This window comes from Antechinus flavipes, chromosome 6 (genome assembly GCF_016432865.1).
Source record: "Antechinus flavipes isolate AdamAnt ecotype Samford, QLD, Australia chromosome 6, AdamAnt_v2, whole genome shotgun sequence".
In the NCBI taxonomy this organism is placed as follows: Eukaryota; Metazoa; Chordata; class Mammalia; order Dasyuromorphia; family Dasyuridae; genus Antechinus; species Antechinus flavipes.
The window spans coordinates 1088730-1114241 of NC_067403.1; the positions used below are offsets into that span (position 1 = coordinate 1088730).

The following is a 25512-nucleotide window of genomic DNA, read 5'->3' on the forward strand; positions in this document are numbered from 1 at the left end:
TGTGTGTGTGTGTGTGTTTGTGTTTGTGTTTGTGTGCGTGTGCGTGTGCGTGTGTGTGTGTGTGTGTGTTGTTATGGAATCAATATACTTCAGATCTTGGACATCATATAAACAGCATGTGTTTATTAAGTATCTCTCTTGCGCCGGGTATGGGGCAGACTAAAAGGGGCCTTGCTCTCCAGGCAGTTAAATCGTCTCAGAGAACACATATACGTGTAAGTGTATATAAAATGAATCGATTCAAATTTTGGGGAAAAAAGCATTAGGATTAGGGAGGGCAGGGTAATGTTTCAAAGAGCTGGTGGCTCTTGGACTGAGCTGTGAAGCTAAGTAGGGAGGGAAAAAGAGCAGCAGGTAGAGTTCAGCCATGGGGGCCAGAGATCCAGAGGAGAAAGAAAGTGTTGTATGTGAGGATAACAAGAAAGCTTGTTAGGTTATATGTTAGTCATATAAAGGATAAGGAGAGTAGTGGATGTGAAGCCTGAAAGTCACATCTGACCCTCACTGGGAAGGGCTTTAAATGCTTTAAAAAAAAATGCATCCAGAAGCAATAAAGCAGCTGGGTGGCTAAGTGGGTAGACTATCAGATCTGGAGTCAGGAAGATCTCAGTTTAAATCTGTGGGACCCTGGTTAAGTCATTTAACTCTGTTTGCATCCTTTTACTCCTATGTAAAATGAGCTGGAGAAGGAAATGGTAAACCTCTCTAGTATTTTTGCCAAGAGAATCCCAAATGGGGTCATGAATAGTCAGCCACAAATGAAACGATAGAATATCAACCAGAGGCCACAGGGAGTTTATTGATTAGGAGAAAGCCAGGTTTAGATAAATGTAATTATACTTAAGCTGAAATAAAGCAATTCTACAAGTAAAAGACTGGGAAAGTATTTTTAGAGAAGTGTGAAAAATAGCTAGGGACTTCAATGAATTGTGAACTTATAATGAGTTAGCAGACTATGATATGACTAGTGTGTAAAGGTGGATTTAATGGTGTGCTCAGATTAGATCTGGAATATTGTGTTTGATGTAGGGTGGTTAGGAAGAATTTTCCTAAAATCAAATCCAAATTCTCTCTGTAACTTCCCTTCTTCCTGCCCTCTGGATCTTGCAAAGCAAGTCTAATCATTTTCTGCCTGACAGTCAAGAGCTTTAAATTAGAAATGGACATCCAACTTAGTCTTCTCTTTTCCAACTGAAACATTTCCAGTTTCTTTAACTCCTCTTCATGTGGCATAAAAACATGTCCCCTTTCCTGTTTATCAATGTCTTTTCTAAAATGCACCACCCTAAATCAATCTCTTGGTCCTGTTCATTTCACTCAGCATCAGTTCATTAAATTTCTCCAAGCCTCTCTGAAATCATCCTGATGATCATTTCTTACAGAACAATAATATTCCATAACATTCATATACCACAATTTACTCAGCCATTCTTCAACTGATGGGTATCCATTTAATTTCCAGTTTCTAGCCACTACAAACAGGGCTGCCACAAACATTTTTGCACATACGGGTCCCTTTCCCTTCTTTAGTATCTCTTTGGGATATAAGCCCAATAGAAACACTGCTGGATCAAAGGGTATGCACAGTGTGATAACGCTTTGTGCATAGTTCCAAATTGTTCTCTAGAATGGTTGGATCTATTCACAATTCCACTAACAATGTATCAGTGTCCCAGTTTTCCCACTTCCTCCAACATTCATCATTATCTTTTCCTGTCATTAGCCAATCTGAGAGGTGTGCAGTGGTATGAAGACATTCTTCTTTAAGACAGGTTCTATTAAACAGCTCCCTCAGGACTCTGGGATCTTATGATCCTGGCATCCTTTCTTAGTTCTATTTCTAAATAATTATATGACTTTAAATGAGTTGCTTTATTTCTCTGAAACTTCTCTGTAAATTGAAGGGGCTAGACTAGGAAGCTATAAAGGTCATTGAGAGAAATGGTCTCCATGTTTTCAAGGTCATTTAACCTGGCTACCTCATTTTAAAGAGAGGGAAAAGTGTCCAAGAGAAGTTAATTATCTTCAAAGTCAGAAGAGTAGTAATTACTTATTTCAGAGAGATAAGCATGAGAGAAGTAACACTTTTCTCAGACTGGTAGATGTTTAGACTTAATAGTTTTTCTCTATGAATTATTCAAAGCTTCCATACTTTCCTATCTTTTGAAATACAAATAAAAAGAAACAAGTATGTGGTGTGTGTGTGTGTGAGAGAGAGACACATACATACACACACACACAGAGACAGAGCCAACACACATGGAAATGAACTTACATTTATTATTGACCTATTTAAAAACTTACAGTGAGAGGATGAGAATTTGCTTTCCCTTTCTTCTGGCATGTTATCTGTATGTGACATGAAGAAGAGATGTGATCTATAGTTCTATGTCCTTGAAGGACACAGAATCTGAAATTCTTTACATGTAGCCATGTATTCATCAACTCCCGTGCCTCTACCACACTCCTTCCCTTTCTCTCTCTGGGAAAATCCCTCTCTTCTCTTAAGTGTTAGTTCAGAAATTGCTGCTCCATCAAGCCTAGTCGGATCAACCCTTTCCCCAAATGAAAATGATGTTTCCCTCTCAGATGTTTCAGAAGAATTTTCTCAGCTTCTTCCTTTGTGCTTATTGTACTTTTCTTTTCATCATGCTTTTTTTGGTATGTGTGATCTATTATTCTTATTAGACTAGAACCTTCTTGGGGGGAGGGACTATCATTTTTCATCTCTTTATATCCAGCAGAGAATTTGGAACCTTATACTTAAAAGGTACTTAATACATGTTGAATTGAGTAGTTGTTGAATGGGAACTTCTTCAATATAATATTTTTTTTCTTTTTCTTTAAAAATAAGAGAAAAGGGGGGAAATGTCATGTACATAGTAGACCATGAGAGGATTCAAAATATAAGAAAATAAATTTCCATTTCATGAAAACCTATATAGTGAATGCCACATGCCATGTTCAGAAACTGTTTTCCTTTTCTCTACTTCCTTGTAAATTTTCTTTTGTTCTCTGTGGTGTATTTTTTTTTCTTTATTCCTTTTTTTCTTCTTTCTTCCATCTCCTTTCACCAAGAAGGCTACAATTAAGTGTAGATATAGTCATACATACATATATACATACATATATGACTTTATGTAAATATATATCTTTAAACATATGCATACTTGCAGATATATTCAAATATATCTACATAAGACAGTACTATACTTGTTTGTCCTTTATTTATCTAAAAGTGGATAATGTCATCCTTCATAAATCCAAGTTTTTCCATATTTTTCTAAATCCATCAACTCATTTCCTACACCACGGCGATATAACAACCTTATTCTATCTAGTTATTTTAATTAGTCTACAACAATATTAATATGGCTGAATTATAGTGTAGTTGCTTTTGATTAAATATATTTTAGCTTTAACTCTTTGATTCCTTTTCTTGTTACTTTCAGTAATTAGATAATTGTTGAAACAAGTTACATTCCTTTAGAATATATTAGAATATGATGTTATTCTTTAAATTCCATTTTCTTTAATGTCAGTTCTGCAACAAAAATCTTCTTGAAAATAATTTTTTTTTTTAAATTTCAGGATTGAGTCAATCAAAAACCATGGTGTGGTAGAAAGAACCATACACTTAGGGTTTTAGGAAAATGAGCTCAGTTTCCTGGCTATGTCACTCATTGGCTCTGTGACATGAGACAATTTACCTTCCTTCTCTGTGCTTCAGTGTGTGCACATCTGCCAAATGTTGCAATTAGAAGAGCTGATTTCTAAGGTCTCTTTTAGCTTTAATGTAAAGTCAGTCTTCTTATATAATCTTGAATTATTTGATCTTGGTTTGGATAGACAGCTCTGAATTATTCAGTAACAGATGATCCCATATTGTCTTCGCTGTTTCTCTTTCTTTCTGCTGAACATTTTTTTTTTTTTTTTTTTTACCTCTTCATTTTCCAAAATCAGCAAAGTGGCTGTGTGATGCATGAAAACAAAGGGAATTTAATTGGGGCTTTTGAGTTCTTAAGTTGTGATAGTGTTTAGTTTTGCCTGCCTCTTTATGACCTCATTTGGGGTTTTCTTGGAAGAGATACTGGAACGGTTGACCATTTCTCCAGCTCATTTTACACATGAGAAAATTGAGGCAAACAGGAATAAGCAATTTGCTAAGAGTCACACAACTACTGTCCTGAGGAAGTAAGTCTTCCTGGCTCTAGGTCTAGCATCCTAATCACTGTGCACCCTGTCTACTTTATTGTTTTTTAGGTTCTTAAAAGCTAATAGAACTTATTTGAGCAAGTAACTTAACCTTATTTGCCTAATTTCTTCATCTGTAAAATGAGCCACAGAAAGAGATGGTAATGACTTTTTTTGTCAAGAAAACCCCAGCTAGGATCACAAAAAGTCAGATATGACTGCAAAAAAATAATAAATCTTCGATTTAAGGTAAAGAATAAAATATGAATTTACATAATTCCTAAGTAAGAGTGTGCTTCAATATTGTATTTACTATATACAAATAAAACAGATCATTAAAAAGACAGAAAATGTACAAATAGAATGGTTCCATTTTTAGGGGACATGCTCCCAAATCTGAGACAATGTGATCCACTTCATAAGTGAGGTTAAATTAGTTGGGGGAGTGGTTCAGGAGGGTTTTGATGTGTAAGAAATCAGTAGACTCTTCCTGAAAGAAGTGATATTTAAGCTGGGCCTTCAAGGATAGAGAGGATTTTGACAGTGTAGGAGAGGAGAATAGGAGGCAAGTGTAAATGAATTAAATAAACCATTTTGGCACAAAACTTGACATTTACCTTGTGTTTAAAGATAATATGTAATTAAGCATGGGAACAAAATCTAGTCAATGTTTGTTTAACAGAGTAATGTAATGGTGACAACATCACTTCAGATCAACATTTTTCAGGGGGAAATATTCTCCAAGGAATTGAAAACAAGCCTGGATTCATCCAAGTGTAGATGCTGTGATTGACTTTTTTCTGAGATTTGTTTGAGCAAACAATACTCATTCATCCCCAGCCCCACCCCAGCTTGAAATAGACCATTCAACAACTAGACTGATTTCCTACTGAAGGATAAATGTTCCATTTATCAATGTTATTGGCCCATGGCTAGGTCGAAAACTATGTGTTTTTTCTGGGGCAAAAAAAGATGGTAGTATGTATAGGGCAGTGTTGTAGAAGATATGGTCTGAGGTACAGTCAGGCAAAAAGGGGGACAGATCTGGCTCTCACTCCTCTAGATATAGAAGGAAGTGGTCCTAGGAAATGGATATCATGGCAGTGGTCACTCTGCCCAGTCATTGTTTGGGTCAATAAACAAGCAGGAAACAAAGTACTGGGATAGTAAATTTAGCTGAAGGCTTTTGGGACAAAACAGCCTTTCTTATGTTCATAGTTTAATTAAGGGATCTCTCTTTTGGTTTTTCCTCCCTCATTCCCCTCTATTAAAATGACATTTAGAACACAAATTCTTCATTTGAGAAGGCAAACTAAATTTTCATATAACAGATTTTGGGGTGGAAAAACTTGCATTTGAATCTAAGCTCCACCCCTTATATCTTACATAATTCTGGGGCAAAAATGTGGGCATCAGAATCAGGAATCACTCTAAAGCTTATCTATAAAATGAAAGAATTAGATCAGAAAATCCCTAAGCCCCTTCCAGCTTTAAACCCCATGAGTGGAAGCATCAGCACTTCACTTTAATCTTTTGGAGCTGGGAATCTTCCTAAAATGTGCTTCATGTCTCAGAATTCTAAAGCAGAATATCAAACATGACTTATCCTATTTTTGATGACTTAGTCATTGTAGTTCTGAATTGTAATGCACTTATACCTTCAAAGTCATTAAGGGCAGAGGGCTGCTTTTCCCTCTTTTTTAGAAACCCGTAGGCTGATGGTATTCTTTTTGATTTATTGGGACTGCTTTCTTGTTTTTCTTCTCTACTTTGTAGATGTCAGTTTTTGCTTCATAAAACCATAAACGTTTGAATATGGAATATTGGGATCCTTGGACTCACATCATTTTGATACTTTTCTAATGATAACCCAATTATATATAATATATACATATGCATATGTGTGTGTATACATATATATATATATATATATATAAAATGATTTTTTTTTTTTACAGATTAGGAAGCTAATACTATAAAAACTATAAATGACTTGCTGAAGTTCATGCAGTTAGTAATTGTTACATTGAACTCTCAAACCCAGGTCTTCAGATTCTGAAAACCAAGTACTCTTCATTTTATAACAACTCTGAATCTTATTTTCTGAAGTTTGCAGAGGAGAAAGGACTTGCCAAAGGTCACAGAGGATATTCATGAGAAATTCTGGGATTCAGAAGCTATGCTCTGGTCTTCTATTTCTCCTAGGCTTCCTTGCTCTTTTGCCAACCCTCCTTAGATTTCCTTTCCCACCTCGTGATCCAGCTCCTGCCTAAATAAGTGCTTCCAAAGCCATCTTCTCTCTCTTCACTCCTTCACTGGTGATCACCTATACTCAGACAGGTTCAGTTATTGGAGTAGCCAAGACTCCCGCATTTATCTAATAAGTTCTAATCCTTCTCTTGAATTTTTGTCCTGAAGCTCTCTTTCCTGGATTTTTCTAAACAAATGTCCTGTTGGTACCCAAAAATGAACATTTCTAGGACTAAAGTGATCTCCGGCCTTCCTCCCACACCCCCAATTTCTCTCTTTCCATCCTCCCTGTTTCTGTTGAGGGCAGCACCATTCCCACCGTCCCCTCCTCCTTCTACTTACCTCAGTTCAACACATTAATCATTTTGACTCTTCTGTATCCTTCACACTCCCATCTTGTCAGCCTTGTTGATTATAGCTCTGAACCATCGCTGGCAGCCATCCATCTTCTTTTTTCTACAATCACTCTATTTAAGTCACCCCTCTTCTATTCTCTGGACAATTAAGAGTCTCTGGTTTAGTCTCTTCCTTACAAATCCTTAATTTGTATTCTGTTCTCCAGTTGCTTAGATGATCTTTCTAAGGCACAGGCTTGACTTCGCCTCTCTCTGTCAAAATATCAAAAAAAAAATGCCAAATAACAAAAAACACAACAAAAATAGAGCTCTCCTTTAGAATGACCACATTCTGCCTTTAAGATAAAACACAAATTCCCTTACCTGGCATTTAAGGGTTATAATCTGACTCTAACCTGTCTTATCTTTCATTATTCTCTAGTTAGTACCAAGGCTCCAGCCAATAAGGAATTCATCAAATATGCCATCCTCCATGTATCTGCATAAATAGCCTCCATGTCTGTAATTGCTCTGCTTAAGTGGTCCATCCTCCACAAGGCTTTTCCTGGCCTCCATAGTTGTGACTGCTTCTACTCTTTCAATTTTTTAAGAGCTCTTTGATTTCATTTTTGCCCTCTTTTTGTCTTATATTGAACTCTTATTTATTTATCTCTTGAATCCACCTTGCAAAAGGTCAGTTCTTCGAGGCAGTGATATTTTGATTTTATTTACATAGCTAAAGTGCTTTTCACTTAGCAGTTGCTTTAAAAAGAAAGTATCCCGATTCCGGAGTCACACATTTATTATCTGTATGACCTTAAACAATCACAAAATCCCTGGGCCTCAGTTTCACATCTAAAACATGAATGAGTTGGACCAAGTAGCTTCTGAATTCCCTTCCAGCTTAATCTTCTATCATATAGCTTCATGAGTTGAATAAGAGAGAAACTATCAGAAGACTATGTTGTCAAATGTTTAAAGGCCCTTCTTATAGAGAATGTGATTTACTTGTTTGGTATCTCTGTCTCAGCAATAAAATCAATTCCCTATTCATCCTACCCCTTGCATTATCAGAGGTATTAAAGAAGAAAATTAAAAAAAAATCATTGACTAAATCATCTGTAAAGTTCCTTCTGATGTTGGAAAGAAATTGATCACCATAGACACCCATTAGGATTTTAGAGTTGGAGGACAAGAAAAACACCCTTTCTGGGAATAGTGACAGAATCAACCTTTTTGAAGGGCAAAGTGAATAGATTGTCATTTAAGTAAAATATATTTTTTGAAAACACACATGATTAAGACAATAAACACAATAGCAACAACAATCTGAATGGAAAGAAAATTAAAATAGACTGAAATATGTGTAATTAAATTGGCGAACCTTGGTCTCAAAGAAAAGATGAGAAAATAAAGCCTCTTTTTTCATTAAAAATGCTTGAAAATGTGAGTTGGAAATGTCACATATGTTGTCAGATAAGATTACTGTATTAATTTTACTGAGCTGATCTTTTTGTCCTCTTTTAAGAATATTTGTTACATGTCTTCCAGGGCACAGGAAGTCGAGAATATATCCAGAAATGAATGGAACATAAAAAGAAATGAGGAAAAATTAAATATAAATATATAGTTGTCAACTGTTCTTGTCTTCTACGTGCTTTAAATGTCAAGAGGCTCCTAGAACATTGTTGAATTATTTGAGGGAGAGTGGGAAGAAGTAGGTTAATGATTGACATTGACTCTGTGATCTCATTATTTTAGAAAATTCCCAGGTGAGAAAATTCTTATCAGTGAAGACGATACCTTCTCTTCACTTTATAGCGAAAGATGCAAGTCCTAAGAGGTGAAGTTATTTGTTCGTGGTCATAGAACCAGAGTTTATCAGAGAAAGAACTTGAACCCAGTTCTTCTGGACTTTAAGGCTGGCTCTCTGTCCACTATGCCCAGTCCCTCTGTTAAGGTAAGGCAAGCTACAGTGAAAAGTAAATGACTTTGTAGCCAGCACTACCATCTTAGCTTGTCAAAATGGCAGAAGGAAAGAGGAGAAAGATGTGAGATGTCTCCTTTAGTCCAGTGCACGATCTTACCATGTTGGTTATATATCTGTGACTTTACAGAAAAGGGAGTGCCCTACATAGTATCAATGTCAGCAGTCTCTAAATGTGACCATCTGAAGAGAGGACGGGGCTCTAATGTCACTCAGCATGTGTAGACATTGTGAGAAAACAGATTAAGAGCAAAATTATTGTCAAGAAAATTAATTTATATATTACATAGAGCACATTATACGTACATATATGTCATATTGAACATGGAGTTCTAATGTAGATGAAGGAAAATGATCTGAAGAAGGATGCTAAAAGCAAACTACTCTGGATTCACCTGAAACATGAGCCTGCTCCCTTCGGAGAAGACAATTTGCCAGAACTAATGGCAGGGAACCGAAGTTATTGGCATCGATTCTCTACAAATTCATTGCACTCCAAAGCTATAAAATAGTAAGGATTTTTGGATTAATAAAACAAACGGAGCAAGAGATCATCTGGTTCCACTGGTGGTCTGGAGCTGCTTCTGAGTAGTCATGGGTTCCCCCAGCAGAATATTCAATCTGACAGCTCTAGCTGACCTAGAGAAGTTCAAATAGAAGTAGTGTCGCATAATGGGTAGTGCACGAGATTTGAATTCAGGAAGCTTTGGTTTTGAATTCAGACTCAGAAGCTCAATGTTTGAAAAAGTCATTTTTCTTCTCTGACCCTCACCTTCCTGTTCTGTAAAATGAGGAGAACAATTATCATATCTATCTTGCTGCATTGATGTTAGATACAAAGAATGTGAAATATGTAAAATATTTTGCAAAAACTTAAATCACTTCATAAATGCTGCTTATTTCTGCTATTTTTATGGGCCTATATTGATGCATTCTGGGTCTATCATCTGAGGATTAAAATATCTAATTGTGGATAGACTCGGCAGCAACTTTCCTGTGGGGGTATGAATTGGCCATCAGGATTCTCCAAGATGGCGGCCTAAGTGACAAAAGTGACTGGGTCACCTGAGCCAAAGAGATCAGCGATTTCTGAACCCAGAGTACAGGAAATGCTTCCCATGACTCTGATTAATATGGGGTTCCTCTAGAAGGAGAATCCACTTCCTTGAGCTGTCCTTGCTATTGCTTTGCCCAGTCCATCACTGTGATAATTGGAAATGTGGCAGAGAATGTAGGTCAGGCAAAGCTTGGAGGAAGATGGGATATGGACCCTGATCTGCTCTTCAGACCCCCTGTCATGCTGCTTTCTCTGAGATTCTTTAGTCTCCATGAGATGAGATATTCTGCCTATTAACTCCCACAATTTCCTTTTGGCACTGCGCTGCCTTTGGATGTTTGTGTTTCCAGACCAGTTCAGTGTACCTTGTCTGCAGCAAACAGGCAATTTTAAAGTGATTGTGCAAATGTCTTCCCTCTCATTGTACTATAGTTGTGATGTGGGCATCCGCCCTGTCGGATTTTGTCCTACTTTCTTGATGATTGTTTCTTGCTCATTAATCTCATCTTTCAATTGTACCTATTCTCTTCTTCCTCTCGCTCTTTCCCTTAATCTTCTCTTCCTTCCTTCCTCACTCCCTTCTTTTTTCTCTCTGCTGTCTGTCTCTCTTTTTCTTTGTCTGTCTCTCTTTCTCTGTCTATCTGTCTCTATCTCTCTGTCTTTCTCTTTCTTTGTTTGTCTCTTTCTCTGTCTGTCTGTCTCTTTCTATGTTTCTCTCTCCTATCACTCTTAGAGCTTTAGCAATCCTTTCCCCTATTTATAATATGTTGTTTGTCATTTGCTGGAGTGGAGGAGAAGGGCAGCCAAGGAATAGCCAGATGAGTTCTGGTTTTCAGCTCTAAATCCATCAATCTTAAATATCTCTGCCCTTTTTCTTTTGAGGTTCCTTCTTGCTTTGATATTTTCCATTTCTATCTTAAATTCCTCCAAACCTATAATATTTTGTGTGTTAAGGTGTTTTCTAGTTTTGACATGCTATGTCTTAAGGCCTCTTTCAGCTCTAATTTTTTCTGTTGTAAGGTCTCTTTCAGCTTCAACGTTCTATCATTCTATTATTTTTTTTTTAATCACACAGTCCTCATCTACACAGGTCTTTAAGAGGTAGGTCCTACTTCTTCCATAAGGACTCTGGCTATAAGAGCTCTCAAAGTCACTTTAAATTTTTCCATCTATGAGGGCAAATAATATATTCACTTTTTTGGAGATATAATACTTGTGTTGAGAGATTTGGAAAATGACACGCTTTCTTCTTCAGACAAAATGGATCCTGTTTTCTGCAGCTCTTTGCTTAGTCATCTTTGCTTCCAGCGAACACAGCAACGGCTTCTCTGACCCAAAGCTGGCATTTACGAAGAAGCTGCTGTTTTTATTTCAGAAAGATGGGCTGAGTCATATGGGAATTAGTTCTCTGATCAGATATATTCCGTTGTCCAAATGGATCGATGAATGCAGAGATGTCACCCTTTAATTGCCTGGAAGTTCATTCAGCTGACCTTTGCTTTGGACAGCTGAATTCTGTAAACACATGTCAAGCTGTGGAATGATGGTTCTTCAAAGCGAGTCAACTTTTGATATGTAGGAAGCCTACTCCTGCAAATGATGTCATATCATCCTATACTCTCATAATTAAGTAGATTTTTTAAAAATTGCAAGAGCAGCTATTTCAAAGGAAAAATTTCTGTTTCTTAGGTGCGTTTTACTTCACAGATACTTATTAATCTGCTATATTTGGACTTTATGCTAGATACTTAGGTAGATTCACATGTTAGGTAGGTTACAATTTCTCCCCTTTATGAAACTGATAGTCTGAGAGGGGCAGCAAGTTACTGTAGTAGATGGAGTCCTGGGATTGGAGTCAGGAGGAGCTGAATTTAAATGCAGTTTCAGACACTTACTAGCTGTGTGACTCTGGACAAGTCATATAACCTTTTTTGCCTCAGTTTCCTCATTGGTAAAAATCAGAAGGAGTAGGAAAAGGCAAATCATTCCAGTATCTCTGCCAAGAGAACCCCAGCTAGGATCACACATAATTGGACATCACCGAAGTAACTGGAAAAAAAAAAAGTCCAGCATGGGATAGGTTACATAACACATAAATTACATGCATAAGATACATAAATGCATATGTATTTATACATATATATATATATATATATGAGGGAGGGAAACAAAATGTTTTGTGAAGTCTGAAGTGGGAAAGGATTTTTAATTATTAGGAATCATAAGAGACTTTTAATAGCAAACGACACGATCTGGGTCTAGAAGGTAGAGGTCTTACAATACTTTGGTTAGATTTCAACAAGTTAATGATAGGGATGGAGGATAGTTTTTGGCGTGGGGGAAGGATCACCGGTGTTGGAGCCAAAATCTCTGAGTTAAAGTCCAGACTGTGTCATTTCCTAGCTATGGGACTTTTTTTTTTCATTTGCAAATAGCCTTCTTTGTCTAGGTCTGTTTCCTCATGTGTGAGGGGGTGAACTTGACAGTGAAAAAAGTACTTTGTAAACATTAACATGCTATGGAAATGGGAATTATTATCATCCCAGGCACTTGCTTAACTCCACTGAGGGAGGACTTGCCACAAAAATGACAACTAGTGGATAGAGTTGGGTCTTGAGTCAGAAAAACTCAAGTTCAAGTTCCCTCTCAGACTCTTACTTTCTCTATGAGTCTGGATAAGCCACTTAATGATTGCCAGACTCAACTTCCTCATCTGTAAAATGGAATAATAGTAGCATCTACCTCACAAGGTTGTTGTGAGGACTCAATAAGATATTCTAGAAGTTTGCAAAAACGTCAAAAGTCTATGTAAATGCAATTGATAATAATGGGGGAAATAAAGAATTGGGGAATAGGGATTTGAAAACTTATAGAATTGTTGCCCTTTCCCAACAAATATTGCTATAGGTTGAAAACAGAACTGTTCTATGAAGATTGAAACAAGATCAAGAATCATAAATTTTTAATAGTCTATTAAGATGTACAAGCTACCTCAGGCTTTACATTCAGCTAGAAAAATTCCAATTCCCAGTAGCTTCGGCTTCTGAATTTCAAAGGTCAATCAGTAATGTCTGGCCAGATCCATGACCTTTTGAAGGTTGATTTTAGAGAAATAAGAATTAGAAAGTCAAGAACAGGAAGGTGAAAGATGAGAAGAAAAGGAAAGGACAAGAAAATAAGATAAGAAGATATGAAAGGGCAAGAAGTTAAGAAAGAAGGTTGATCTATAGTTTTTTCTTGCATCTCTGATTTTTTTTTTTTTTGAAAAAGGCTTTTTCTCCCATATGCCATATTTTTTTGTGTGTGAAATAGCTAAGGCTGATGAATCTGCCTGGCTGAGATGTGGCCATTTTGGAATAGGATAATTTTTTTCTAGGAGAAGAGTTGAAACACTAGCCTTAGAATCAGAATTTCAGCACTAGATTTCTGCCTTAATGACCTCCTTTGTAAAGTCAAGAGATCAGATGAGATGGCTTCCAGATTCTCTTCTAGTTTAGAATCTTATGACTATGGGCAGGCCAGTTAACCATGAGCACACTACATTTTTTTTTTTTACACGTAAGACAGGGAGAATAAGATTTGCTTAATTACTCCAACGAGTTGCTTTGAAAATTCTTTTCTTTTAATGATAAAAAAAACATTCTGGAAAGTGTAATGTGACAACAGGCATCTCTGCCTTTATAGATGAACATACTTGGTCAGCTATTATATCTGACTAATTTTAGCTGGCTCTCCAATCATGGTGTGTGTGTGTGTGTGTGTGTGTGTGTGTGTAAAAGAAGGAAAGAGAGAGGAGAGAGAGACAGACAGAGGCACAGAGACACAGAGGAAGAGAGAAAGAGCTAGCAAATCAGATAACCAATCTTAGCAGAATCCTATATCAAGTAAGAATCCTAAGGCTCTGAGTGAGGTCCCGATGGGCTTATCGTGGGTTTGGAGGTATTTTTTAGAAAAGTCTTTTGGTTTATGCTTATAGATTTTTTTTTCCTTCTTATTTCTAGTTACCCAGTCTTGATCCAGAGGGGAGAATTGGACTCCTCGTAAATGGGATGTACTGTATCTGATGAGTGGAACACTAGCAGCTTTAGAAAGAGGGGAAGAAGAGAATAACTAGGACCACTGTATGTTGCAAATAGTGGCTGACTCATAAATGGTGGGCTAAGTAGAATGGTTTGGATCAGGGTAGATGAAGTGAAGAACAGAAACTTAATTGAAAACTGACTGACTTAGTAGAACATTTTTAAGGCTTATGCCTGAGCCTGAGACAGTTCTTTTCAAAAGATGGTAGAAAAGGAGAATTACTAGAGGCCCTCAAATCATGCATATTGAATTCTGGCTCTGCACATTTGGAAGTAGCTCCTGCCTCTATGCTTCTCTTCCCTATAAATCTTGATTATTCAGGACCATCATAGGCAAAGCCTGACGCTGATAATCCAAAGCAACAGATAGTTTCTAGCACAGGCAATCAAATGAATAAAACAAATCCCAAACAACAATAAAATCCAGCACCAAAATCTTGCAGAAGAGATCAGCTTAAATATAGGAAACTGATTTTAGCATTGAGCTAAATAGAAATATTTTAGCACATGATAAGAAAACTTACAATAAAACAGGTGAGCAGTGAATGACAACATCAAGAGCATTTGGTTAACAAAGGCTTTGGGAAAGAGTGTATATTATGGTGGAAAGAAGACTAAATAGTGCCTTAGATGGCAAATCTGGCTTTCTGTCCACTGGGCCCATGCTGCCTTCCTTTCTAATAAGTAGTTGGTTGCCCCACTTACTGCTGAGGTCTATGATACCTTGGGACCCTTGAGTTCTGATAGTATTTTTCTCAATCTGGGTCTTTCCTCTGACAGTTTCTAGATTTTGGTGAGGTTAGGGTTTTGTCATTTTCCTCAATAACTGCTGTCAGTCTTGAAATTTCAGTTCCTTCTTGGAACATTTCTTTTTATCCTCTGGCTTTAGATTTTTATGATTCATTTTCTTCCCTTTTCACGTTCACAAACTTCTCATTGACCTAGGTTGTGATGTCACTTAAATATACAAATGAAATTTGAGATCTATCACATGGCTTCTTATAACGGGATTAGCCCTCTGAGATCATCTCATCTAATTTCTTTATTTTTTTGGAGAAGGAAAATGGGCTAGCTACATTAAGTAAGTTATCAAAAGCCATACTGCTTAGAAGTGGTAGAGATGGGATTGGAATCCAGATTCTTTCTCTTATACCATCTTATGCATAAATTAATAGAGAGGCAAAGCGGTGTTCAGAGTGAGATTGAAGTCAAAACCAGAGAGTAGAAGAATATGCAGTTACTATGCTAACAAAGGCAGCAAAAATAGTGGCCAGATTTACTGTATGGCAGCTGAAATGGGAGGCTGGGAGAAAAAAGAATCAAGTATCAAGTTAAGGAGGAAAGTCCAAAGAGGACCACAACAGAAGCCCAGAGTTATCAATGACAGCGTGGTGGGGGAGGGTCAAGATCCAGACAAGTTAGCATGTTTGTCCAAATCTGAGAAGAAGAAAGTGAATGGGAATAAATGTAAGGAGCCATATATGCTATACTGGGTCTAATTATAAAGGGAATACATAACCCTAAGGGAGACATAGCTAGACAGTGGTTTGTGTGAGGAAAAAGTCCGGGGGTTTTAATGGCACCGAAAATCAAAATGAGTCATATCATAGGACAGCTAACAAGATTCAGATCAGGGATGGTGTTTTGTTTTTTTGTTATTTTGTTTTGTAGCCCTGGCACACACACATGTGTCCAACTCTTCATGACCCCATTTGGGGTTTTCTTGGCAAAGATGCTAGAGTTGTTTTCATTTCCTTCTCCTAATCATTTTACAAATAATGAAACTGAGGCAAACAAGGTGAAATTATGTGTCCTGGGTCACATAGCTAGTAAATGCCTGAGGTTGGATTTGAACCCACAAAGATGAGTCTTGATGACTCCAGATTAGTTTTTTCTAATGTGTTTCCTAACTATCCCCTAGTCTGTACATAACATAATAAGCTCTTAATTAATTTTTGTTAAATGAATGAATACAGAGCCAATTTTTGAGCTAGTTTCCATTATTTTTCTTTAGCCAAGCACTTGATCAGAGTTCTAATCCTCCAGTCATTAGCATTCTAGTCTGATTGATTCTTCAGGGGAAAACTTATCTGGATTTTGCTTTGAGAAGCAAAAGGAAAAAAAACCTCCAATCTGCCTGTAACTCTTTTAAGCTTATATGACTAAAAACTCACTGGTCTCAATTTCCTCCTCTTCAAAAGGGGAGATAATAATGCCTATGTTTCCTACCATCTCAGAGTTTTTGTGATGTTTAAATGAAATCCTGTGCATATTGAGTTCTGCAACCTTAAAGCTTGGTGGAAATGCCAGCTTTTCCTGTTGGACCTTCTTTCTGGATCAAAGTTATCTATAAATATTTGAAACGCCACCGTGTGGTAGAGGGGAAGGATGGAGTCTGTGTTTACAGGGCTAAGCTAGGACCGACATGTTGAAATGCCAGGGATTTGTTTAAGGAGCTGATTAACCAATCAATGTGCCCAAGGGAATGCTGTTCAGTTATGGCTGGTCTTGATGATTTCTTCCAATCCTGATATTCATTAATGATTGAGTGAGACAAGAAAGCTATGAAAATGGCAGCTAGGATTCTACTTATACAGAATTGCTGAAAACCCAAAGCATTAACTATAACAGCCATCTCCTCCCTCCCTTCCCCCCCACCCCCAGTGGCAGATGCCATGAAGTCCTCTGTTTGAATCCTTTTTAATTCACAGACCAAATCAATGCCTTTTTCTGGCCTCAGTTTTCCCATCGGTAAAATAAAGGATCTGAATTGTGATCTTCTGAATTGTGACTTGTTCTAGTCCTTTTTATGATCCTGACATGAACAGTCTCACCTTCATGGAAATCTGATAGATCATTTATACCGACTTCATAAAATGGCATTGGCATCAACAACTATGTTGAACTTAAGAAAAGGGAAAAGGTGTCTTAAAAATACAAGATTCAGTATAATACAATAGGATGTGGATTCTTACATCTTCTTCCTTTGAAAAATCTTTTCTTTGGACTGCTTATGGAATTAAATCTCCTCATAATATATTTTCAGTGACTTGTCAAGCAATCCCAAGAAGTTATGTTTTCAGTCATATGTTAATTAAAACCTATTCTGTTTCAATCTATCATGTGTAGGAAGAAATAGCTTTTCCACTTAAGTTAGAATCAGGGTAAAAGAATCTTAATACTGGAGAGAAGCTTAGAAAGCACTGAACACATTTACCACTAAGGACCTGGGGGCCCGTAAAAAGGATGAAGCAAGATATTCAGGGCCACTTGAAGAGTAAGCAGCAAACCTGGGTCTTCAGTTTGGGTCTCTTAACTATGGGTTAGGATTAGGGTCTCTGAAATAAATTGTATATGCTTCCTCTTGACTTGGCCAACAAGCATCAGGGCTCTTTTCCAATTTCAAAAATTCCAGATACCTCTGAAAATATCCAGGAGTTATTGGGAAAACAAAAATAAAATTAACTATTTGAACAAATGGATCACATAATGAGAACTGAAAAGAAAGCAGAAGAATTTTGAATACTATCATGGTTATATAATGGAGTTCATGGCTACACATTTTCCTTCTTTTTGTCCTCAACTCCCAATGCAGTGCCTTCAACCCGGGATAATTGGATAATTGAAATAAATCATATAATATTTCCCAATGACTCCAAAGTAAGAAGACTGAATGTTTTTAGTTCTCAGGCCTATATAATGTTGGAGCTAGAAATGAACCCTAGAGCTATCTAATTGATCAGTCAACCCGAATTTTAATGTGAAAACTATATTTAAAGCAAACTAGGTGTTAGAGATTCAAGGCTAAAAAGGAAAGGGTCCCTACCTTCAATTACATCATAAGGAAAAAAAAAAACATCCAAATGTCTATTTTACAGAGAAAAAACTGAAAACCCAGAAGGGTGTCATGGTTTTCAGAAGATTACCCGTATGTAGGACTCGCTCAGATCTCCTGCTCCTCAGTCTGGCGTTCTGTGTGCTTCCCTGTTGGTGCTGTTTCTGTACATCTTGTAAAGCCTGCCTAACCTTTTATAGAGGATTAGTAATCACTGAACCTTATGAGGAGAAGATTATGTATATTTTTTCTATTACAAATATGAGGGGAAAGTAAGGCAGAGCACAATAAAATGACTTATCCTGGCTTACTGAGTAAGTAGCAGAATAAGAACTGGGCTGCTAGAACTAATTCTGCTTCTATAGTGGTATTCTCTAGCTAGTAGTGTCATACTGGGAATGCAGATGCTGCTTAAATACTAATTGTCTATTTTGTGACTTATGAAAACCAAAGAATCATGGATTTAGAGCTTAAAAGGACCTTGCTCAATAATTTTTCAGTCATGTCTGACTCTTTATGATCCCATTTGGGGTTTTCTTGGCAAAGATACTGAAGTTGTTTGACATTTCTTTCTCTAGCTCATTTTATAGAAGAGGAAACTGAGTTAACCAACAGGGTTAAGTGACTTGTTCAGGATCACATAGCTAGTAAGTGTCTGAGGCCATGCTGGAACTTAAAGATGCATCTTCCTGACTCCAGGTGTGGCACTGTATCCACTGCATCACCTAGCTGCTCTGCCCTTAAAGGCCATAAAATTCAGCTCTCTTATATCGATGAGAAAACTGAGGCAGAGAAAATAGAAATGATATATTTAGTCACACAAAGAGTAAGAGTCTGAAGCTCAATATGAACTCAGTGAAGAGCTCCTCACTATTTAGAGCATTTTATTGTGTCTGAGAGATCTTGTTTAATCTCTTAAGAGATTTCTACTCTGTAAAAAGTGTGTGTGTGTGTGTGTGTGTGTGTGTGTGTGTGTATGTGTGAATTCTTCCTTTACTCTAATGAGAATTCATATATTTGAAGCAGGCTCAAATTACAGGCTGAACCCTGATATTTCAGGTTACTTTTCGGTCATGAAATGGATGACATTTCAACTCTTAAGTATGTAAATCATAAAGCTAGGAGCCAGAATAAAAGTGATATTTATTGTATTCATTTTTTCCCTTTTATCTCTCCAGTTTTATGAGACATAGCTTAGAAAGGGAGGGCCTTCCAAGCATGGAGGAAACCATTCTGAGCTGTTCTATAAAGCCCAGGGAAGACATGAGTAAGTAAAATGAGGAAGGAAAGACCTTTCAGGTATACAGAAAATCATCAACAGAGGCAAAAGCATGAAGAATTGGATGATCCAGTTTGATTTGAGCACAGAGTGCATGAAAAAGAATAATGTGAAATAAAGCTGGAAAGACAGGAGCTGCACTCTTTATTTCCACTTTTTTTTTTCCTTTTACAAGAAAGCTGTGATAATAATTTTGTGCAAATGGGATCTCTCCTTTGGTCTTAGATCACTTTGAATTCCATAGGCAGATTTGGGTTTCCCACAGTTTAATGGCCTTTTCCAGCATAGTTCCATTTCTTTTTTTTTTTTTTCCTGGAATGATTGGATCAGTTTCACAGCTCAGTCAATAGCTCATTAGTGTACCCATCTTCCCACAGGTAGGCCTTCCTAAGAAAGATCATTCACACACTGTGTTTAGAGGATGTGTGGAAAAAGAAAAAGCAGAAGAACTTAAAGGAAGCTAGCAGGCAAATTGGAAGAAGGCCTTTACTAGGGTGGTAAAAAACAAACAAAGGCTGAGACAGTACAGATGACAAATCTAACCTCCTTCTAATTTTCCCTTCAAAGTTCCTGTCACTCTGTGGACATGGTATCCATAAATTAAATGTTATCAAGAGGACCTTTAATCAGTCTATGGTTACCTTTTCTACTTGAAAGGAAATGGTGTGAAAACAGCCTTAAGGTCTGTGTCCAGTTGATCAGTCTCCTGATGTGGATAATGTAGTTGGATCCATCGAGCGACCAGTGCTATCATCCATATCTCTTCTTGCCATGGGTTCCTCTTGCCCTTCCAAGGCTCTATGCTTGGCTCTTTTACTCCTGGGCATTCTTTCTTACTAATTCCATCAGTTCCCACAAGCTTAGTTATCATCATTATGACAATAATGGACAGTTCTGTGTCCACACCTAGTCTTTCTCCTGAGCTCTAATTCCATTTTGTAGAGTCATTGATATGTATCTCCAAAGAATCTCAGGAGCTGTCCATGTCATACCATCATTAAACAAAAGAGGAAACTGAGGCTCAAGGAAGTTAAATAATTTTTCCAAGTCATGTCAGATTCCAGAAATAGCATTCTTTCCACCAGCTCTGCTGCCTCCCTTTGAGACATTTTGTTCTCAGACATGTCAAGCTCTACGTGTCCAAAGCAGAACTTAATATGTTTCTTCCCTAAAACCACCTCTCTCTTAAATTTCCTTGTTTGGTTCAGGGTACCATTAGCCCTCCATTATACAACCTCATAGTCATCCTTGGCTATTCACTGTGCTTTCCAGTCTGATTCTAACCAGTCACCAGTAGGTCTTAGGCCAAGCCTCTTTTGGTCATTGTTCGGATCCTTGTTGACTCAGATTGACTGCAAGTACCAGTCATTTCTGCTTCCCCTCCCACATTCATTCATTCACTTATTTATTTAGATTTTTGTGCACTAAGCTAAAGAGCAGATTGTTGCCTCAATTGCACCCTGACCTCCATGCACTGAATGGCCGTGGCCTCCTGAAGACCTCAGCTTAAAAAGGCCAAGGCTTCCCCTTGCATCCAGGGCCACCCCCAGTCACCTTGATATCCCTTGCCACTGGACCCAGGCGGCTCTGGAGGGGAAAGTGACCTTGTGTAGCCCTCTCTCATTTAAATCCAATTCACTTGCCTGCTGTAGTTACCTCCCTGTCACGGTCTCCTTTGAGAACAAAGGACAAACACCAATCCCACATATCTACTCGGTTGCCAGATATCATCAGTTTGTTTCATCCGACATCTCCAGCATCTCTCCCTTTTTTCTTTTCACCAGTTTAGGCCCTTGCTACCTCTCTTGTGAACCATTGTAGTCTCCTCCTTGGTTTTCCAGCCTCAGATGTTTCCTCTCTCCAGTTCACCCCCTATATGGATGGCAAAATATTACTCTAAAATGTACAGATCACTCCTTGGCTCAGTTGCCCCACTGGCTCCCCGTGACCTCAGAGACCAAGTACCCACTTCTCACTTTAGCTCTTCAGAATATGGTTCCAGGTTACCCTACCCCTAATACGTTTTTGGCTTTTACCAATCCATTGGCTGTTCCTCAGAGACAATGTCCATCTCCCATTGCTACACCTTTTCATATGCTGTTGCCCCATCTCAGTAATATATCCTGATCTCAGCATAAATGGCCCTTCTTGGTTTATCCCTTCCCCTAGCTTCCCAGAATGCCTTTCTGCAGTTTTTTATACTCTGAGAGAATGTAAACTCCTTATTTCCTTGAGAGATTTTGTTTCACAGTTTTTTGTTCTTTCTTTTTTTTTTTTTTTTTTTTTTTGTATTCTTAGTTCCTAGTACAGTGCCTGATATACCTAGGGGCTTAATAAATGTTTGTGCATTGATTGATTGAATGGAGTCATATAGATATTTATTAAGTGCTTAAAAAGGGATGTGCACATTATGAAATAATAGTCGTATGATTAATTAACTTTTATCAAGTGCCTACTATATTCCAAGTATCATGAGGTACACAGAGGATTATGTGACACAGGCCCTATCCTCTGGAAGCTTACAGAAAGGGAGCATGGCACTGCAGATGGAGTGGACTTGGAGCCAGGAAGACCTGAATTCAAATTCCGCTTCTGACACTTAGGTAGCTTTATGTCTCTGGGTAAGATATTTAAATATTCTGAACCTTAATTTCTTCATTTGTGGAAAAGGTATGATAAAAACTCTGCTTCCAACCTGAAGGTTACTTCAAAGCTCAAATGAGATTAAAATATATGACACTTTGCAAGATTTAGTCCACTTTATACATTGAGTTATTGTTTCAATCCATTTGGGGAATAAGGCATATGGTAAGTAGCTGTGAGGGAGGAATTGTACTTTAATACTTCAAAAGATATGTGGTTTCATCAATGAGGGTGATTGTTGTACCAGTGGAAGATATAACCTGTTTATTCTCTCAGAGATCGTTTTTATGATTTACTTTTTAATAAATCAAAACCCTAAACAACATTATAAAGTGCTCTCCTAATAATGATCCTTCCTACAATTGACAGTGTTCTAACTACTGTGGATGTGGCTAGTCCCTAAAAGGCAGACATACAGACCATAGCTAGTCATGCTTGTGTAGTATATAGGGAACTGGATTTGGAATCAGAATCACCAGTGTGATTCTGAAGAAACGGCTTGATCTCTCTGTGCCTTAGTTTCCCCAAATGTAAAATGCAGAGATTAGACTATCTGGCTTTGTAGTTCTAATTCCATTCGTCTATGAGACTTTAGGGCTTGGCAGGACTATTTAGAACGTGTACTCTCCTGGAAAATAGTTTGGAAACCCAGAGTCATCTTCATGTCATGATGAAAAGATAGAAAAGAGCTTTGGAGGAGTGCTTCCAGTAGGGATTTACTGCAGATTGCAGCAGTCATGTCAGCAGCTGCAGGGCATGAGTTTGTGTGGTTTCCCATTAGCGGAAAAGGCTGATTGGCTTCTGTTCCATGATTCTCTGGTGCCCAGCGTGCTTTCTGGGAAACCGTTTCTGACCCAAAGCAGCGTTACCCATCTTTCACCTACCACATCGACCGGTGTTTGGACACTTCTTGCTAATCCATCCTACAGGTGCCGGGGCTGGGACACAGAGCAACCTTTGAGTGGGGACTCTTGGCTTTCTACTCCGGCCTAGGACTCCAGACAAGTAGTTTAATATATATCCAGCCTCATTCTCATGATTTGTTAAATGAGGAGGACATGTTGTCAGAATGCTCCTGCAGGATTTTCTGGGGAAAGGATTAGGCTACATGTAAAGCAGTCTGTGAATGGGCGCCAAAATACTCTTCGTGAAACACGGGACTAATCTTGTCACTCTCCTGTACAGAAGTCTTTATTATCTCCAGTGTTCATTGGTTAAAATACATACTCCTTAGCATGACATTCAAGGTCTTCTACCTCCACCTACTTTTACCATTTTATTTTACTCTACTCGCCTTTGAAAAAAAATGAAATTTCCAAGTTTCATTGATGCGTTTTGTTCCACATTGTAAAAATTCTCAGATCACTACTGTGTCATGAAAGGACTCTTGTAGCAAACTAAAATGTAAGTTAAATTTATATCTTAAAATGCTTGCAGCATTTCACAACTGTATGCAAATCTATTTTCTATCCCTTTCACCCCCTCACCCCATTTAAAAAACAGAAAAAATAAATTTCTTGTTACATGTATGCAGTCAATTAAATAAAATCTCAGTGGCTCTGCAGAAAAATATGGATGCCTCCTTCCATGCCCTGTGGCTCCCCTCTTTCTTGAATAGTGTGTCCTTGTTGAATAATACAGGCCTCTCAGAGAATGAGGGGCATTATTTTGATTATAAGTAGTTCTTAGAGTTTTCAAATTTGTTTGCTTTTAAAGTGCTGTTGTATAAATTGTTCTCCTGGTTCTGCTCACTTGGTTGTATTGTTCATATATTCCTTTTCGTTTTTTGGAAATTATTTATTTCCTAATTTCTTATAACAGTGCTATCCAATCGGACCCATACCTTGTGCACCTTGTACAGCCCTTCCTCAATCGAGGAACATTTGCTTATTTTCCAAGGTATTTTTGCCACAAAAAAAGGTATTATAAGTATATTTTTAGGTATGATAGACCTTTTTTCTCATTTTTTAGTCTCTTATGAAGCAGCCACATCCACAGTGGTTAGAACACTGGGCCTGGAGTATAGAAGACCGAAGTTCAAATCCAGCTTCAGACTCTAGCTCTGTGACCCTGGCAAGTCACTTAATCTCTGTCTTCCTCAGTTTCCTCCAATGCAAAATGGGGATAATAAAACCAGTGTTACTAACTTATACTAATGTCCAGTATTCTTGCACAGATCACATTAAATCACATTTATAAAGGATTTACCTAACATAATAGCTGGAACATAGTCAGTGCTTAATAGAAGCTTTCAATCCCTCTCTCCTCCCTTTGTCCTTTCTCTGAGTATCTTTGATGGGATATTATCCTCTGCTTTTAATTCAACGGCTTTGCAAACGGTTGCACAGTACCTTACTCAATAGACGTTCGTGAACTGAATGGAACTGAAAATGGAACTTAGCCTCTGTCTCCTTTCTTTTTTTCCAGGATCAGAAGCAATGGTGGTCAGGGGCTGTCGGGAGGACGTTGCTGAAGACTGCTTTTTTGGTTAATGTTGCATAAAAAGCACAAAGTGTCTCTGGGTGCTGTGCAGACTATTAGGACCTTTTTATCACCAACATTCTAGGAAACATGTCCAAAAAGAACCGCAACAAGGGCGAAAAGCCGGACATGGAAATAGAAGCGGTGCAGGCGGCCAATGAAGAGCTTCGGGCTAAGCTGACCAACATTCAGATAGAATTTCAACAGGAGAAGAGTAAGGTGAGAATGGTACTTAAACATCTGGGTTTTGAGGGGAAAGAATTCCTTCTTGATCCTCAAATGTCCAGTGGAAAATGTTGTCTCCAAAACATTCAGAATACATGGCCATAGGCCTCAGTTCTGGAATAGAGGTATTTGGGTTCTATTTGGTTCTAGTCTAGTTTGTTCCTTCTCTTTTCTCCTTATTCTTATTTCCCCTTAGAAATATAGAGTAGAGAACCTTGAATTTAAACCTTAGAGGCTCTTTCACCCCAGCCCTTCATTTTGGAGAAGAAACTGAGGTCCGTAGAGACAAAGGGAATTGCCCCCTGGTTTCGTGGTAGCCATTTGAAATTTGTGAAAGGTGATTCTGGGTGATGGACATGGGAGTCAGAGAATCAGGGTTCAAATCTCAATCCCATCACTTATCACTGTATGATTTGGGATGAATCATTTAACCTCTTTGGGCCTTTGTTACTGGTCCTCTACTTCTAAATCTGCAACACATGATGTTGAGCAATCTTTTCTCTAAGCCACACCGTCTTTCCTATTCTCTCTGTTTTTGGTTCTGCTCTGCTTGTGTTTAACACTGTGTTATTCTAACTCTATCCTTCTCAAGCTCAAACCCTCATCAGATCGGTTGGATACTCATCAAGAGGAGGAAACACAAATTGAATGAATACCAAAATGAAGGCTTTTCAGCTATCTGTTATTAACTGATGGAGTTAGTTTTTGTATGATAGACAGTAGTATTTCATTCTATAGCCAGGTTCCAGTTTAGGATGCAGCTCATGGAAACTATTTTGAGAAATGATTAGTTCAGACCTGACCTTGTAGAATTCTAATTTCCAGTGAGTTTAACAGACTTGTTATTGATCTGTAAAAGTCTTTATAACTTTATAACTATCTCTCATAGTTTATTAACCATCCTTTTGTCTATTAAGACCTTAAAACTTTGTTTATACCGGGTTGGTCTAACTCATAATATTTTATTGTTTTTTAATATAAAACTCAGGTGGCCATGTTGGATTGGTGAACTCATAAATGCAAGGCAATGACAATCACTTTATTATCAGCTCCTTGACTGAATTTTCTAGCACCAGAGAATTTATCTGCATTTAAAATGATTTAGAAGAACATCATGAAAGTTAATGGATCTTGCAAGTGGTAGATT

At 37.8% G+C, this 25512-nt stretch overlaps 1 protein-coding gene across 3 annotated transcripts in view; it reads left to right on the forward strand.

The window, feature by feature from the left end:
• Positions 1 to 25512, forward strand: part of JAKMIP1 (janus kinase and microtubule interacting protein 1) — a 201637-nt gene that overhangs the window by 75342 nt on the left and 100783 nt on the right. For all 3 annotated transcript variants that reach the window (XM_051963872.1, XM_051963871.1, XM_051963873.1), the window contains exon 2: positions 24087 to 24359. In XM_051963872.1, the coding sequence (XP_051819832.1) occupies positions 24231 to 24359 (129 nt within the window). In that variant the 5' untranslated portion in view covers positions 24087 to 24230. The remainder of the gene's footprint in view (positions 1 to 24086; positions 24360 to 25512) is intronic.